This window comes from Phyllostomus discolor, chromosome 13, assembly GCF_004126475.2.
Source record: "Phyllostomus discolor isolate MPI-MPIP mPhyDis1 chromosome 13, mPhyDis1.pri.v3, whole genome shotgun sequence".
In the NCBI taxonomy this organism is placed as follows: Eukaryota; Metazoa; Chordata; class Mammalia; order Chiroptera; family Phyllostomidae; genus Phyllostomus; species Phyllostomus discolor.
In genome coordinates this window covers 4,503,538-4,519,974 of record NC_040915.2, presented here as the reverse complement: position 1 = coordinate 4,519,974, position 16,437 = coordinate 4,503,538, and the positions used below count along the sequence as shown (strand labels likewise).

The 16,437-nt window shown below is 52.4% G+C and overlaps 1 protein-coding gene and 1 non-coding gene across 4 annotated transcripts; both read right to left on the bottom strand.

The window, feature by feature from the left end:
• Positions 1-3,893: 3,893 nt before the first annotated feature.
• Positions 3,894-3,966, bottom strand: TRNAT-UGU. The gene has a single exon. It is a non-coding gene; the product is annotated as a tRNA-Thr (tRNA).
• A 1,436-nt stretch (positions 3,967-5,402) lies between these two features.
• On the bottom strand, positions 5,403-16,230 carry TRIM7 (tripartite motif containing 7). 3 transcript variants are annotated; one of them, XM_036014949.1, is made up of 9 exons: positions 15,316-16,230; positions 14,348-14,443; positions 10,984-11,214; positions 10,274-10,296; positions 9,880-9,995; positions 9,407-9,442; positions 7,597-7,772; positions 6,921-7,122; positions 5,403-6,759 (listed from the first exon to the last, which is right to left on the bottom strand). In XM_036014949.1, the coding sequence occupies exons 1-9, from the start codon at positions 15,829-15,831 to the stop codon at positions 6,626-6,628; spliced, it is 1,530 nt and encodes a 509-aa protein (XP_035870842.1). In that variant the 5' UTR covers positions 15,832-16,230; the 3' UTR covers positions 5,403-6,625. The 3 variants fall into 3 exon arrangements, with proteins under 3 accessions (XP_035870842.1, XP_035870841.1, XP_028384633.1); XM_036014948.1 differs by having other exon boundaries at positions 5,403-7,122; XM_028528832.2 differs by lacking the exon at positions 5,403-6,759 and having other exon boundaries at positions 6,989-7,772.
• Positions 16,231-16,437: the final 207 nt, after the last annotated feature.

Here is a 16,437-nt window from a genome sequence, read left to right as displayed (position 1 = left end):
CTATTTGCAAAGCGTTCGAGAAATGTAAGCAAGTGTAAGGCAGAAATGAGATGACAGAGAACTCCGCTCCCAGCGTCTGGCACCAGTGCGCGCGCGCACTGGTGGGTACTCTGGCCCTCCGCCCTCCTGAGAATGCCCTAGTGCAGCCACCCTTACCTGGAGAACCAGGGACCGTGCGGGCGCTCTCTTCCTCCCTGGTCTCGGACCTGCTCTCCTCAAAGGGGTTTAATTGCACTGTTGTTTAGGAGTAAAACAGTGATTCTGATTCCCTGCTGTAAAATTCACAAAATTCACTCAAACCTCAAATTCTGACTCCCTGCTGTAAAATTCACAAAATTCACTCAATTCACTCAAAATTCACCCACAAAGGTTTATTTTGTGCCACCAGATGGCTGTTGCAAAACAGTATAGGAGACACAAAGTGGTTGACCTACTCTAAGGAAAAAGGTGCTAATTTCTTCCATTGACACTCTCCACTCTCTTGCTCAGCCTGTAATGGGTTGCAGCCAGGGGCCCCCAAACGAAGGATTTGAAACAGGGTCCAAACCCCGAGTGTCCAGAAAATATAAAAATATAGGATATCCCCACCCCCACAAGTCTGGACTGGGGGATGAGACACAAGAAGCAGGGCCATTGATAGTTATTATGCATATCAATAGTTGGCCAGCTTCATAACTGCTGGCTAGCTTCATAGATATGTTAAGTAGCTGTGGTCATGCTTTGAGCCAGGGAGATGGGAGTGACTTTAACCCATAGTGTAGCGAGGAGGCAGCTCCCCTTACAGCGCATCCTTGCGTGAGAGCTTGGAGATGGTCCGCTCTTCGCCTGGAACCTCGCCTGCCAGGACCAACTATGGCAGCCAAGAAAGGCTGGAGAAATATGGGAGTTCTGACAGGTGTAGCCGATTGTGGGAGGAGTCGGAAATGGGGTTGCAGAGGAAGATTGGCATGGGGGTTAAAACCCAGGCCCGGGCTAACCACAGGGTTTTGGGGGTTCTTCACCATCGGCTCAGAGAGCAGGGAATCAAGACATACAGAGCTCTCTCTTAGCCGTTGGGAATAACGCAGGAGAGACAATGCAGGAAGGAAAGGGGTGAAAATGTTACAGAGTGTGGCCAAGAGTGGGGGGGCCCAAATAGGGATTTGGAATAGGGTCCAGAACTCAAGGTGTCCAGGAAATACTAAGATGTCCTCACCCCTTCCCCTTCAGGTATGAGTTGGGGGAAGGAACAAATGGAGCAGGGCCATTGAGAGCTGTTTTGCATAGCAATAGCTTTGCAAAACAACAGGTAATCTCTGGCATGGTCATTTAACATATCTATAACCTTTAACTGGTTGCACAGACATGTTAAATAGCCGTGGCCAGGCTCTGAGCCAGGGGAATGGAAGTAAATTCCCCACCAGGACGTAACTAGGGGGCAGGTCCCCCGAGTTACAGCGCCTGCGTGAGAGATTGGAGAAGATTGGCTCCATGACATAGGGTCACACCTGCCCAGACTCATGATGACAGCCCAGTAAAGCTGAAAGGATATGGGAGTGTTGGCAAGTGTAGGCAATTGTGGGAGGAGTCAGAAATGGGGCTGCAGAGGAAGATTGGCCCGGGGATTTAAAAAAACAGACGCGGCAGCCATTGCAGGGAGAGTCATGCAGTTTGGGGGGAGTGGGGTCTCCCTCGGCCATTGTACAGAGAGGACCACGCGGCTGTGGCAATAGAAAGGAGAGTCACGTGACTTTGCCAGAGTGGAGAACCCATAGCTTTAGAAAGGAGGGACCACCACCCACCAGCTTTAGCAGAGATCCCAGGAACACAGCTGATGATGCCGGCAACCGAGGGAGGCCTACCAGCTGAGAGGGGTTACTGGGAAGAACCAGGGTCTGCCTGGGCCCTGGAGTTCTATTTCTTTTCCTGAGATACGGCACCCCAGACTGGACAAAGGGGGAAGGAAGGACTGTGTGTGGTTGTGGGTGTTTTAAGGGACTTGGGATTTTGATGAAGACATTAGTTCACTACTTTAAGTCTATAGCATTAAATAAACAATTCCTTTCCTTTTCACGAATCTCTGGCATTAAGAGATGTCTTTCCTATAAGGCCGCGGACATAACGAACCTGGGAGTTCCTTTCAGAAACTAGTATATTGCCTTCCCCACCCCCCACCCCCACCCCCGTTGTTCTGTAACAAAAGGACTCTTACTAGTGGGCCATGAGAAGGTGCCACATGGGTTTGGACTAAGAACCGGAAATCAGGACACACAGCTGATGGTGCTGGGAACCACGAGAGGCCTGCCAGCTGAGCTCGGATTACTGAGAAGAACCGGGAGCTAGCCGAGCCTCTGACTCCCACTTTTTCCACCCCCTGAAATAGGGTATCCCTGATTGACCTGACTGGGCAAAGGGGGGAAGGAAGGACAGTTTTGGGGTGTTTTAAGGGACTTTGGGATTTTATCAAAGACATTAAGTTATTACTCTAAATCTATAAATTTTTAATAAATTGTCCCTTTCCTTTTCACCAAACTCTGGCATTGAGAGCCGTAATTCCAATTCCCTGGTGGTGGGCAAAGAATCCAAAGAATATGGAGAGACCCCATAACCCCGCGGTCTGTTCTGTAACAAGCCCTCTGCGCCGGCTGCTCCGGCCCTGGGTCTCTTCCTGAGGGACCTGGAGGCTAGTGCGCCCCTTCGGGTTCACTAAAAGTAAGGTGGGCGCTCCTGGCTCTCCGCCTCCGTATTGCAGGCTTCTTATTGCTTCTCTTCTCCAGGTAATTATTTAAAGAAAAGTGCAAATAATCATCCACATCCATGACTTCCAGCCTAAAGGCTATAAATGTGTCATATTCGCTTTGAGCCTTTTGGGTTTTTTACTATTCACGGTTTTTTTTTTTTTCTTTTAACAGCCAAACAAGCAAAACCCCCACACAACTAATACCTGCTGACCTTCTAACATTTATTTATTTATTTATTTATGCTGTTAACGAAGTCAAATGTACAAAATGAGCCTAAATCCCTGTTCACTGTTCTTCCAGTGAACAATGGAGGGGGTAGCTGCCCGGCAGGCAGTTCTCGGGCGCCCACGCGCTGCGGCCTTCGCAGGCACGACCCCAGACCGCAGGAGCCTTCTCTCCAGCCAAAGTGGACCCTCTGAAAAGCCCTGAGCGACTTGCAGCCCCACGTGGGGACACCCCTGATTCCGGGGGTGGGGAGAGCGTTCTAGAGCGGCTCGCGGATAGAAAACAGAACCCAGGTCTGGTGTACCAGAGGAGAGAATCACTCGCGGAAACCTGTGTAGACTCCGGAGAAGGGGGTGAATGGAGTAGGTGGGGTGCGTGGAGGAGTGGGGACCCGCTTCCCTCTCCCCACTTTAGGCCCCGGGCTCCCGGGATTCATCGACCCCTGTGTGCCTGCCCTACGGGAAGGCCACCTCATATATGGAAGCCAGACTGCGAGGGCCAACGGAACTTTTAGTCATCCTCCCAGCTAAAGCAGTAGGTGCCCAGGGGGCAGGAGGGGACCTTACCAAGTGGACCCCCACTCAGCTAAGAAGAAAGAATGAAAAACCTGCCCCCGCTCCTGGCCCCAGGAGGGAAACGGAAAGACCCGCCACGAACTCGCCAGGAACGTGCGCAGAAGGAGTCGAGACAGGGGTCATGGGGGAGAAGGAGCGCGGAACCCCGGAGCCTGTGATCACAGGGCCAAGGACGCAGTGGGTACAGCTCTTCCAAAGATAAGCGATGGGCGGCTGACACCTGTAGGGCGAAGAACAGGAAGCTTCACCAGGGTCTGGCCTCCACGAAAGGCAGAATTTGTGTTGGCTTACGCATTTTGCAGTTTTCCACCTTACAGTTTAAAGTGGGAGGGGGGGAGGAAAAAAACAGAGGAAATTAAAAAGAGTCGACAATAGGCCCCAGCGAGATTTGAACTCGCGACCCCTGGTTTACAAGACCAGTGCTCTAACCCCTGAGCTATGGAGCCAACTGCCAGCTCCCTTACTGCGCACAAGTAGTTGATGTGAATCAGTCTTCATACAGCTGCAGACAACAATTTTGCTGGCAAGTTAAGCAATTGACAGTTAGGATCCGCGTTCCTGCGCCCTGGAGGGTCCAGCCGAGCCGCCACGGCTTAGCCTGAGGCGTCTGTACGTGTTGGTGCTGCAAGCGGAGCCTCGGATCCTGGGAGAGGGCCCTACAGGGGAAGGCCCGCGTTTAGCTAGTAAGCTGAGCCTGTGAGGGCCGGGCGTCCGGTGGGCGGATCCAAGCGGAGGTCCCGGACTTCCGCGCTTCTGCGGGGTCACACCCGTTGAGAGCAGGGCCTGCGGATTACTGTGTGCGAGGGTCGTAGTCCTCTGTCAAGGCTGCGAGGGAGGAATTAGGGGAAGGATGTCAATGTGCCTCTCCTAAGGGGAATTCAGGGCCTGGGGCTGGTAAGGTAGGCTGGCCTTGAGGAAGCAGTAGGGAGGATCAGGAGAGAGAAGCTGAGAGAGAGTGGTGTAAAAATCAGAGTGCATGGGTGTGAGGAAGTGCTGGGCCAGGGACTTGGTCTGGGCCCAGGGTCCTTAGCCACTACCGCTCCGTTAAGCAAATTAGGAAAAGGCAACCTTTAGGGTCCACCTTGGACTCTTGGGGAACTTGTTCTGTAACAGGGCCCATGGGGCCGAGCACAGGGAAAGAGGGCGAGAGCTCAGGTGAGGGACAGGAGCCCTAGCCCTGCAATGGTCAGTTAAGTGGCAGCTGTAGGTGGTAGGTTTGGCCTGGTTGCCCAACCAGCCCTATGGTCCCTACAAGGCCCAATGACTTTGGTCCCTGGGTGGCCAAGCCAAAAGCAGGCCCTTAGGGGACACCCAGTTGGGACACGGAGGAGCTACCTGTGTGAGAGTCTAGTGGCAAGAACCTGGGTTCTCACCACTGCAGCTCACAAGGATCTGGGACTAATGGGTGGCATCAGAAGAGCCGAAGTTAGGCCAGTATTTGCTCTCAGAGGCCCAGAGATCTCGGAGACTTTATGATGCCCAAAGGAAGGGAGAGAAAAATGCAGACATGCACACATACTCTCACACCAGCATTGTGACACCCAAAGTCACCATGCTGTCCTGGTGACCAAGAGAGAACATTTCTCTCATCCTCCACATGCAGCTGTTAGGTAACTGTTGTTGCAGCTCTTCAGAGATACAGCTATCTCTGTACCGGTAGTTCTACAAACTCTTACAGACTCACAAACACAAAAGCTGAAAATATATACACAGACAGCCGTGCCTGCAGTCCCCAGACCTGGCCCTACAGGGCCCCACCAGTCACCCTACCTTCTGTGACCCATAATATGTGTTACAATACTTTAGCACAGTTGCTAGATGACATAAAGAATAATTGTAATATCTAGTTTAAAAGTCATACAATTCCAGAAAACATTAGGGCTTGATGATAACAAAAGGCCATTTAATTAGCAAATAAATGTTAAAATGAGTTTTCCTTGTGGAATTCAGTAGTAGTCAAATACTTTGACTGGCTACAGTGTTCCAGAGCTACACTTCATGTATGAACAGGGCATAGAATTCACCTTCTGGAATGCTGCTGTAGGCTAAACTCTTAAATGGTCCTGTCCCCAGTCTGTAGGACACTGGATTCTGATGGCCTGGTGCTGTGTGCACTCAGTCCGCCTCCAGAACAGTGCCATGCCTGCCTTAGAAGAACCCTGTATGCAAAGTGTGCTTGAAACACCTTAAGGGACAGAGCACTGAAGCTCCATGACTCTTGCAGGCCAGGCTACTTGACTGTCACTGTCCCTGCATCTGCATAACAACCTAGGCAGGATAGAATTAGGTCTGAAACTGGCTTTCATCTAGCCAAGCAGCCCATTAGTGAGGTTGGAAACCTAAGGCCATCACCTAACTATGGGGTGGCTAATACTTAACCACAAGTCAATAATAGGGTATGACCTAATTGCACTAGGTCTGTTTCAACACCTAAACCCTATGCATGTGCTCATACATGCCCCCTCCAAGATCTACACATCCCTCTGTCCCCACAATCTGATATAAACACATGTGTGCGCATTTCTCACACACAGAAGCACACTTGCTCACCTCGGCTGGCAGAACTCCCTGCTCATACTTGTGCTCTTGCATTCAAACTAGGAAAGTCAAGAATGAGCTAAGCCACTGTAGAAATAAGCTCACAATCTGTATTTCCATTTTCATCTCCCTTCCCTGGGGAGCACTAAGCAAGGAAGAGCCCACTACCACCCTCCCAGAAGCCTAGCCTAAAAGAAGCTGGTGAACAATTAGCCAAGGTGATAGCAACCACCAGGGCACAGGCCGAGCTAGCCTTGGCACCAGGGTCCTCTGCTGTTAGCATACATTTGGCAAGTTCCAGAAAGAATCTGTCAGGGGCATGTTTGTGCTCTGCATTTCCATGCTTGTGTTAGTTACATCTGTAAAATTATATGTGCTCTCCTGTGTTTCAAAATTCCAGAACCTTTGGTCTCCTTACCCAGAAAGACTGTACTTTGGCACTTGAGAGGGATTTAGGTATCTGTGAGAACACGTGGTTAGCACTGTGGCTAAGGATGGACATATCACTCTGTATCATCAGTTTAGGGGTCTTAGAGGGTAGCCATGCCTACAGAATGTTGTCTGGAGCTATTCCCTCATGCACAGGTCAAGGGTCTCCTTCCAGCTCTGACCCAGACTGTCCTCGGAGCTGGGAGGCTCCTCCCTGAGTGGATGATTGGTCAGGCCAGCTGGATTCAGGTCTCTGAAGGCAGAGCTGACAGTTGACAAGAAGGCAAAACAGAAGTGATCATGAACGTACTTGGCCTGGCCCCAAACATTGCCCTTGGAACTGAGACAGCACAGGACCAGGGTTTGGTGTTGTTCCAGGGAGCCAGAGGTCTTGCTGAGTCTAGGCAGTAAGCCCTGGTGAAAGGAAGCACCCCTGTCAACATGGGGCTCCAGTGCTCATAGGCTTCCACCTCCTCACAGCTGGAACCAAATTTGCATGCCAGAACAACAGGTAGGGGACAGGCCTGGGGATCCAAAGCATCCCTTCCTCTGCTCAGTTGAACACAGGGGCTTCTTTCCCACCTTGCAGTCTCATGCCTCTGCAGCTGGGTCTCCAGAAGCCTCTCTAAGGCAACCTGTGGCAGGAGAGGGAAGGGCAGACCCAAGGTGACCAGGCAGCTCCAGTGGAGAACAACATTCCTTCCCATGGGCAGCCAGGAGAATGCGTTCACCCTTGACTGACTGCCCCCTCTCTGGGAGGCCTGCAATGTCCCTCAAGGCCAGATTCGCAAGTAGGTGCCAGTGGAGCAGACAGAGAAAAGGGGGAACACACGCTCTTGGAACTTGACACGAAAGGTGTAGAGGTGGCGCATGTCCTCAGTGGCGTAGAAGGACACGGCCCCCACCTCCAGGTCCAGCGCCACCCTCACACGGGACAGGTGGCCGCAGCTGAGGGGTGTCCGCTCAGGGCTGGTCACAGCCCAGTACTGCCCGCCATTGAGCTGCAGCGCCCAGACGCCCTCCTCGGGAGTGAAGGGTGTGAGGCCCTTGCGGCGCACGCTCTCACGGGCCACGCCAAAGGCCCAGCCATCCTGGGAGCCCACTTCCACCTCCCAGTGGTGCCGCCCAGAGGAGAAGCCGCAAGACGCCAGCACTCGGGTGTTGGTATCAAAGCGACGTGGGTGGCTGGGCAGGTCCTGGGCTCGTTGTCCAAGGCGCACGCTCTTAAGATCCAGAGAGAGGATGAGGCGGGGATTGGCAGTGTCAGGATCCAAGGTCAACTCCACTGCAGTGGGGGAGACAGGGAGAGATGGCCCAGGCAGGCCCCTTGGACAGCCCCTACTCCTTATTCCCACCGGCCCCTCCCAACATGTACCTGCTGAAATCAAACAAATGCAATGTATGGACCTGATTTGAATCCCAGTTCAAACACATGGGCAAATCCAATGGAAAAACAATTGAGGAATGTCAAACACTTAGGTACTAGAAAGAATCATCAATTTTTTCCTAATTATGATGGTTTTGTGGTTGTTTTTTTTACAAAGTCTATCTCTTTAGAAATCAAATACTGAGATATTTATGGAAATGATATCTGAGGTTTGCTTCAAAATAATCCAGTGAGGAGAAATGAGTAGGAGTGTGAGTGAAGATTACCGAGGGTATATTATGAGTACATAATATTTGTTATGCTCATCTCTCTACTTTAGTGTTTTCCACACTAAACAGCTCAAAAAAGCACACTTGTAAGCACCGCAGTGTTCCAGGCCTATGCTAGGCCCTGGAAGTCCCAGCCCCACTGAATCTTCCTTTCACAGGGGAGGGGAGAATAGACAATATGTGATTTATAAAAAAAAAAGAAAATAAGAGGTGATCAGGACAGCAAGCTGTGATTTCAACTAGAAGACCCAGGGAAGGCCTAGCTGAATAGGTGCATTTAAGCAAAGACATACAGAAGGTGAAGAAACCAGCTATAGCCCTGGCTGGCGTAGCTCAGTGGATTGAGCACGGGCTGTGAACCAAAGTATCGCAGGTTCAATTCCCAGTCAGGGCACATGCCTGTGTTGTGGGCCACGGCCCCCAGCAACCCCACATTGATGTTTCTTTCTCTCTCTCTTTCTCCCTCCCTTCCCTCTCTAAAAATAAATAAATAAAATCTTAAAAGAAAAAGAAAGAAACCAGATAGGCGCTGTCTGGTGAAGCATGTTCCAGGCCCAGGTGAGTGTGTGCTGGGTGCATTCCAGGAGGAGCAGAGTGCATGGGGGTGGGGGTGGGGGTGGGGGTGGGGGTGGGGAGCAGGGGACAGGGGTGGGGAGGGCATGGGATGCAGTGAGGCCAGACCCCCTGGGGCCTGGAAGATCACTGTGAGAAGTGCAGCCTTCACTGAGTGAGAGGGCCTGGTGCAGGGTTCCAGCCGAGGAGGGACGTGGTCTTGCCCAGCTGGTTTAGATTCTGCCCAAGAAAAGTCTGACTTAGCCCTCCTTATGGCTTAGCCCTCCTTATGGCATTGGATCCCACTCACCCCAGAGCTCTGCAAGAGTAAGAACCACCTCCTGCCTGGTCCTCAGATTCCTCCAGCTTCCCCTCAGCCCTCCCCATGCACACAGCCCCAGTCCCCAGAAAAGGTCTCAGTGTGAGGTCTCAGTTGGGAGAGAGGACAGGGGAGAGAGGCCAACTAGCCTTCCCCAATCTAAGTATCCTAAGCCACAGGGCACTCCTGCTGTGGACCGTGGTCTACAGGCCCCACTGTGGCCTGAGGGAGTCAGCGCTTGAGATGAGGGGGGGAGGGGGCAGGGCTGAGGAGGTCGGCGGGCAGAAGGAAGCAACCACACTCAAAGCCCATAGACACAGTCACCAGCAGGGAGGGAATTCTCTACATAGCCAAAAACGAGCTCGTTCTCGCTATCAGCACAATCCTTGTACCTTTCTCCTCTTTCTCCAGCTCTTCTCGAAGATCCTCTGAGGAGGAGAAACAAAGTAGGGTGTGCGTGAATGACAGGAGATTGTCTGTCTGGCCATGGCAGCGACACCACCTCCTCTGACATATTCATGGCCCCCGTGGCTCACTTACCACCCCAGATAGGCTAGGGGCACTGGGCCCAGTGTGGGGCGGGAGAGGCAGTAGTCTGGTTTTCCCTGTCCAGCTTTGCCCTGGTGCTGGTCAGAGCTGAGATCTCCTTCCTCACCCCTCTTTCTGTCCCCAGTGTCCCTCCAGCCTGTCTGCCCCCAGGGGAACTTTGTGCCCTGGGGGCACCTGAATAAATTAGCCACCACACACCCCAGCTCTGGTCTTCTCACACAGCTTCTGAAAAGGCACATCTTTGGACCCCAAATCACCAGAGCCACACCACTGCCACTGGTATCTCACGGCCCAGCCCCCCACACATGGGCCCTACCTTTGAACTTCTTGAGTAGCCCCTTTAAGACAAAGGTCTTGAGGGAAACATTCCAGACTTTATTCTTCATCTCAGAAGAGACTGTGCTTGGCTTGGAGGCAGGCACATTGCTGCACCTGCAGGACAAGGAGGAAGGCCCACCAACACTGTCCCACTCCCACAGTTAGGACGGTGGGGTCCTCTTGATGGAGACAGGCAGAAGAGGAGAACCTGATCTGATGCCCATAACCATGATCAGGTGATCCCGATGGACGGGACGGCTGCCTCAGAAGGTACCAGGTAGGGCAGTGGGGAATCAGAAGGTGAGAAGCTGGGGGAGGAAAATGAAGAGAGCACGCAGTGGAAAAAAAGAACCAGCTTAGAGGAGGCCAAGGAACTACTCAGGTCCACTCACCTGCTTATTGTGTTTTTGAATTCCTGAAAAGAAAGATGAAAGCAAACCAAATCAACACCTTTGAAAAAAATACAACCGCACCCTGCCCCACTTCCAGAGAAACAAGCAATACGCAGGTGTCTCTGCTTATCTGCTGCCTGCGTGGGCCCTGATGGTCTTCCTGCTGTGGTGGCAGCTGGGCGTCTTGTCAACATAGCAGACCCCTACCTGCCCACAGTCTGCAAATGCTCCTGTCATTACAGAATCATCACTGGAGCCACATGCTGGGGCCCAGGGTTGTCTCTGCTCTCCACACCACAGAGACAAGTTTTAGCCTTTATGCAGCAACTGCCCATTCCAACCAGTGTCTTTTATATGACTGTTCTTGACCCATTTGTGATAGTAGATTGTTACTATTTTTTAATGAAATAAAATAGAATAGAAAATATCAAAGTGCATCACATTGGTAAAGGTGCTATTTTCGAAGACTTTTGTCTCAAGTACATATACACTGAAATATGATGTAGGATATATTATTGTTACTCATGGCTAGGAAAGTTTTATCATAGCTCTTTAGACCTCTAATCCCAGGAGAATCAGGGCACCTCTCTCCGGTCCTTTTTGGCTCCAGATTTTGTGAGTCCACTAAATTCTCATGATCTGACTCTGTTCTCACTGCCTTCACAGCGCCTTAGGATAAAGACTCAAAAGTCCTGGGTAGCCAGACTCACCTGGAGAAAGTCAAGGTCAGGCTTTCGTGCTGTCTCCTGGATCTGGCTGCTGAGCTTGGATAGCTGGGTGATCTCGCCCCCAAGCTGGGCCAGGTTCTCATTCTGCTTCTGTGTCACCTCCCGGGACAGCTCCTCCAGACGGCCCAGGAGTCGGCCCTCCTGCTCCACCAGGAAGGCCCGCAGTGCCTGAAACTCGGCCCCCACCTTCTCTCGCTCAGCAGCCATCTGCTTCTGTCTCAGGAGAGGAGAAGTTGGAGAGGCGAGGGGACATGGGCATCAAGACTTGGCATTTGGACAGGAGCCTGGAGCCATCCCACAGGGCAGGGCTCCATCCACCACACTGCTCAGAGGTCACAGGGTCACCCACATGTGTACACTCTGCACAGGCTCTAATTTAAATATTCCAACTCTGAGCTCACAGCAGCTTCAACACATGTTCTTGCTTCTCCAGTCACAGATGTGGCCACATGTTCCTTTATACCTGGGCTCTCCTACCAACATAGGGCAACTTTAAACTTGCCTGAGAACTACTCAGGGCAATGGTTTCCTCATTTGAAAAGTGGGAGGAATGACTCAGTGCCTCCTGGGGCCACTATAAAGATTAAACTGAGGTCACATTCTCTTCTCCAAACTCATTTATTATGTGTTAAATTCAAGAAAACACTATCGAAATGGAGTCACTTATGCCCAGACCCATATCACCAGACTTCATTATAGTTTCTGCTCTCCCAGAAATGGAATCTTAAGCCAGCCAATCAGGAATTGCCTTTGTTCAGTAATCTGCCATCCCGTATAGGGAAAGTAACCTTGCAATAATCAGTCCAGGTTTTTTTGCAATTTCCTTGTTCCTGCTTTCTCTGCTTATAAAATATCTTGCCTTATACAGCTCTTTAGGGATCTTTTCTATCTGTTACATTAGTAATTCATCAGTCACTGAATAAAGCCAGTAAGACCTTTAAAATGCACTAAGTTGAATTTTTTAACACTCATCTGTCCTCCAACTTCCACTCCTCACTTTACTTCATATTAGAGCACCATTTCTCTTTAGCAGCCATGAAGATAACACATGCTCATTATACATAATCTGGGAGTTGCAGAAAAATCGCAAGAAGGAAGGAAAATAACACCAATGACCAGAGGTAGCAGCACACCCACATGACCCAAGTGAGACTACATTGTGTGCAGGCTTCACATTCTATTATTTCCATTATATTACCCACAGGATTTTTCACTCCTGTGTTTCCAGACACAGGCTCATGTTCCTGGTCCTTGGATTCTTTACATGAGTATGTGGGAGGGACCGCACATGACATAACAAGCAAGGCCTCCCATGGCTAATGAGAAGGGAGAAGGATTCTGTTCCTCCAGGACAAGCTCTGCTGTCACAGTTCCCCTTCTTTAAACTTCTAAGGTTTAAAGGATGGCTGGAAGAGGAGACTGTGAGTGGATTTTGAGGTCAGGAAACCTGGGTTCAGGCTACAGCTCCCCCAGGGCCTTCATCACCAGGACACTGGGCAAGCAGGCAGCTGCAGCCTGGGGCGCTTCACGTGAGTTAAGAGTCACTCAAACCAATGAGGTGGGTTCACGTCACCAGTAAGTGGGAAGCCAGGAGTCTAACCCGGAGAGTCTGACCTCAGAATCTGAATTTCTTGCAATTTTATCATACTGTTTCCCAAGGTAATAACACAAGTGGAACAATATTAGCCAAAATACTCTAAATCAGGGTTTCCCAACCTCTTCATTACTGACATTTGGGACCAGATAATTTTTTGTGGTGGAGGGCTGTCCTGTGCATTGAGGATGCTTAATCTGAGCACCCTGGCCTCTACCACTAAATGCCAGTAGCACTTCTGCCCAAGTGTTGATTGACAATGGGAAATATCGTCAGACATTGCCAAATGTCCTGAGGGCCAAAATTGTTCCCAGTTGAGAAGCACTCCTAAAGAGTAAGAGCATTTTTTAATAAAAGTATTCATTCCCTTTGTTATCATGCAACAAGGGTTGTCCTCCACCTCTATTGTTTCATTAAGCATGTATTTTGTAATTCTAAACCACGTGTGGGCCAGAGGGGTGGTGAATTGGCCGAGGACTGAGTGGAAGGGGCTAAGCAGTGTCATGGTGGGTGGAGTCCCACCATGAAGCTGCCACGCTGTGGGAGTCCCTCTGAGTATGGATGGAAGAGCCACATGATTAACAATTTACCCAGGAGGGCAGGGTGGAAGTCTGGAGATGAGTGTTTAGCTCTTCCGTGGGAAGGGAAGTGAATGACCAGTTGTACATTGGAACCAGGTGCAGTTGAGGGTCAGGAAAGGAACGCCTGAAGTCAGGGTTTTCCCCTCCATACCACCCTCTCTCAACTTTGAAGACAGAAGAGTCTTCAAGTACCTGCAATTCCCAACTCCAAAACTGACTGGCCCTGTCCTAACAGACCCTAGTAGTTCCTTTCACTCTTTTAACACCTATTTATTGAACTAAGGACTGAATTTGCGAGGTAGAGAATTATAGTCGGTGATCCACGTTGCCTGTCTTAATCAAAATGAGCCCCATTTCACTTCCGTGATCCACTGTAAAGAAGACAAAATAGCATTCCTACCCACCAGGGGGCGCTGGGCACACTGGGCTAGCAGCGGGGGCTGCTGGAAACCCATCGCCAGACCTCCTGCCCTCAGCAGCTCTGACACCCTCTAAGCTTCCTTACCCTTGGCCCGATTTCAAAGCCTAAAAAAACTCTAAAAATGAAAAAAAGCTTTTTCATAACTCTTTTGGTGGCAAAAATGCCCTGGGCTAACATGAAGCTATTTACTGTATTTATGTTTTCACTTGCATTTAATTACAAGATGCTCCAAGGCCCTAATTGGGGTGTCATGTATTGTTAAAATGATTATATATCCTGATTCACTGGGACAGTTTCAGTTTTAGCCAACTGTTCTAGAAGGATTATTTTAGCACTTCCATTGACTTTTAACAGTTCTGGTTTTGCCCTGGTTGGTGTGACTCAGTGGGTTGAAAGACTGGCTGCAAATGAAAAGGTTGCCAGTTTGATTCCCAGTCAGGACAGGCGCCTCGGTTGTGAGCCAGGTCCCTACTTGGGGACGTGGGAGGAGCCAACCGATCTATGTTCCTCTCACACGTCAATGTTTCTCTCCCTCTCTTTCTGCCTCCCTTCCTGTATCTCTAAAAATAGTCTTTAAATAAAAAGCTCTGGTTTTTAATAAAGGATACATTCACCCTCTATAATATGCATCCTATTATCTTTCTGTAATCCACCCCTGTTATTCCTCTGGCACACACTCCTACACCACACACCAGACAGAGCCAGGGTGGTGGGTAGCCCTCTGTTGTTGGAGGTGGGGTGGCCACTCACCAGGAGCTCCTTGCCCTCCTTCTCTTCCGTGGAACGAAACATCTCATAGTCCTCCAGATCACTCTTCAAGACCTTCAGCCTGGACTCTAGGAGCTCCTGCCAGAGGGTGAGAAGGGAGATACTGTGTGGAGAGGACTCTGGAAACCCCAGTGACTTCCAGGAGCCATCCAAGAGCAAGGGGAGGCCCTGCACATCGAAGAGACCAGGTTGAAGCCATCTCTGGACAGGATGGAAACAGCCTGCTTGGACTTCACATAAGGGGACAGGGCAACTTCAGGGCAACTCCAAAAGCCCAAGCGTCTCACTTCCCCAAGGCGACCACCAGTGCACCATTCGGGCTGAAATACAGGCTCCTCCCACTCCCAGCAGCCCAGAATAGCTTGTCTTCTCTCTTGTTCTCCTCCCCACCATCAGATATCCCTCTGTATGGAAGGATTGGAGCAGTGTAGGAAGCGAAGAAAGTTGGGACTGTGTGCTAGAGGCCTCCACACACCTCAGCTGAGGCCCCAGCAAGGAGGCAGGAAAGTCAGGAGCCTAGGATCGACAGCTTTGATACAGCCCAGACGGCTGTCTCCTTGCTCTCCTCAACCCTGGAGCCACCCACCCTTTCCCGACCTCTTGGGAAGGTCGTCCGGCTCGGAGAAACAGCTGAGAGTTGGGGCAGTGGGCGTGTGAGTTTGCCCAAGTCGCCGCTAGAGGACGGGGACGGACGGAACGAAAATCGCCAAGCCTGTGGGACATCGCCCAGGCTATCCAGCCTAGAGGAGGATTCGGGGGTATCGGTGGTGTGGGGGTGACAGAGGGACAGCCACACTCAGCCCCGGAGCTAGTGCTGAGCAAGAGAAAAGAGACAAGGGCTCCCCTGATCCTCCTGTCTGCATGGATGCGGGTCATCTGCATTGCGGGCGCGGGAAGGCAGGAGGAGACGCGGGGTCTCGGGGACCCGCAGGAGTGGGGCCGGCGCTCACCTTAGCCTCCTGCACAGCCTCACCGAGCGGTACCACCGCGTGCTCGCGGTGCTCGCGGGCGCGGTCGCACACCACGCATATGGCGCATCCGTCGTCCTGGCAGTAGAGCTTGAGCGGCTCGCCGTGCTGCGCGCACCCAGTCGCCGCCGCCGCCGCGGCCTCCTGGGTACCGCGCTCGCCCGGGGCAGCGGAGGGCAGGCTGAAGCGCCGCAGCAGCGTGGCCACCGCGGCCAGCTGCCGGTTGGGCCTCAGCTGACTCGGGCGCGCTGGCTCGCGGCACTGCGGGCAGGGGAGCGGGTAAGGCAGCAAGCGGGGGACGGCGGCGGACCCCGCGCCGGGGCGCTCCCAGCAGCGCGCGATGCAGGAGCGGCAGAAGCTGTGGCCGCACTCGACGGACACGGGCTCTCGGAAGAGCTCCAGACAGATGGAACACGTCGCCTCGCCCTGCAGCTCTGCCGCCAGTGCCAAGGCCTCGGCCCCAGAGCCGGGGCCAGTCCGCGGCCCCACCGCCGCCATGCGAGCGCTCAGCGCACCGAAGTCTGGTGGCCCGGGGGAGGCCAGGGACGTGACAGTGCGCCGCTGGGAGCGCTGCGGCCGGGGCGGGCCTCTCGGCGCCCTCGGGAAGGAAGGGCGCGGCTGACAGCACGGGCGGGCGGAGACTGGCACTGAGGGCGCGCCGGGCTGGGAAACCCGCCGGGTAGGCGCGCGTGGAAGGCGCGCCAGGCGGCGCAGCCAGTGGATCCAAGTGAGGCCCAGCGCTCTGCGCCCCGCTTCTGGACCCCTCAATCACCGGCCTTGGCCCGCAGCGCCCTCTCTCCGTCGCCCCCTCGCTCAGCCCCTCCACGGGCCGGTCCAGGCCTCCCTGGTTTGACCCAGTCAGCTGTTGTGGGTAATGGGCTGGGACAGGTGGGCACACATGCCCAGCTGGCCGCCACTCCCGGCTGCTGTCTGAGGCCGACCCAGCACTGGGCAAGGGTCTGGCGTCCGGGCCACAGTATCAGGTTGCCGGCGTGCGGGCTTGTCCCAGCTCTGTGCCGAGCTAAATTTGGAGTCTGGACCCTAGCTCTTGCCCCCTCACACCGAAGTGTGGTCTTCTATCAACCTCTGTAGCTACCTTTCCAG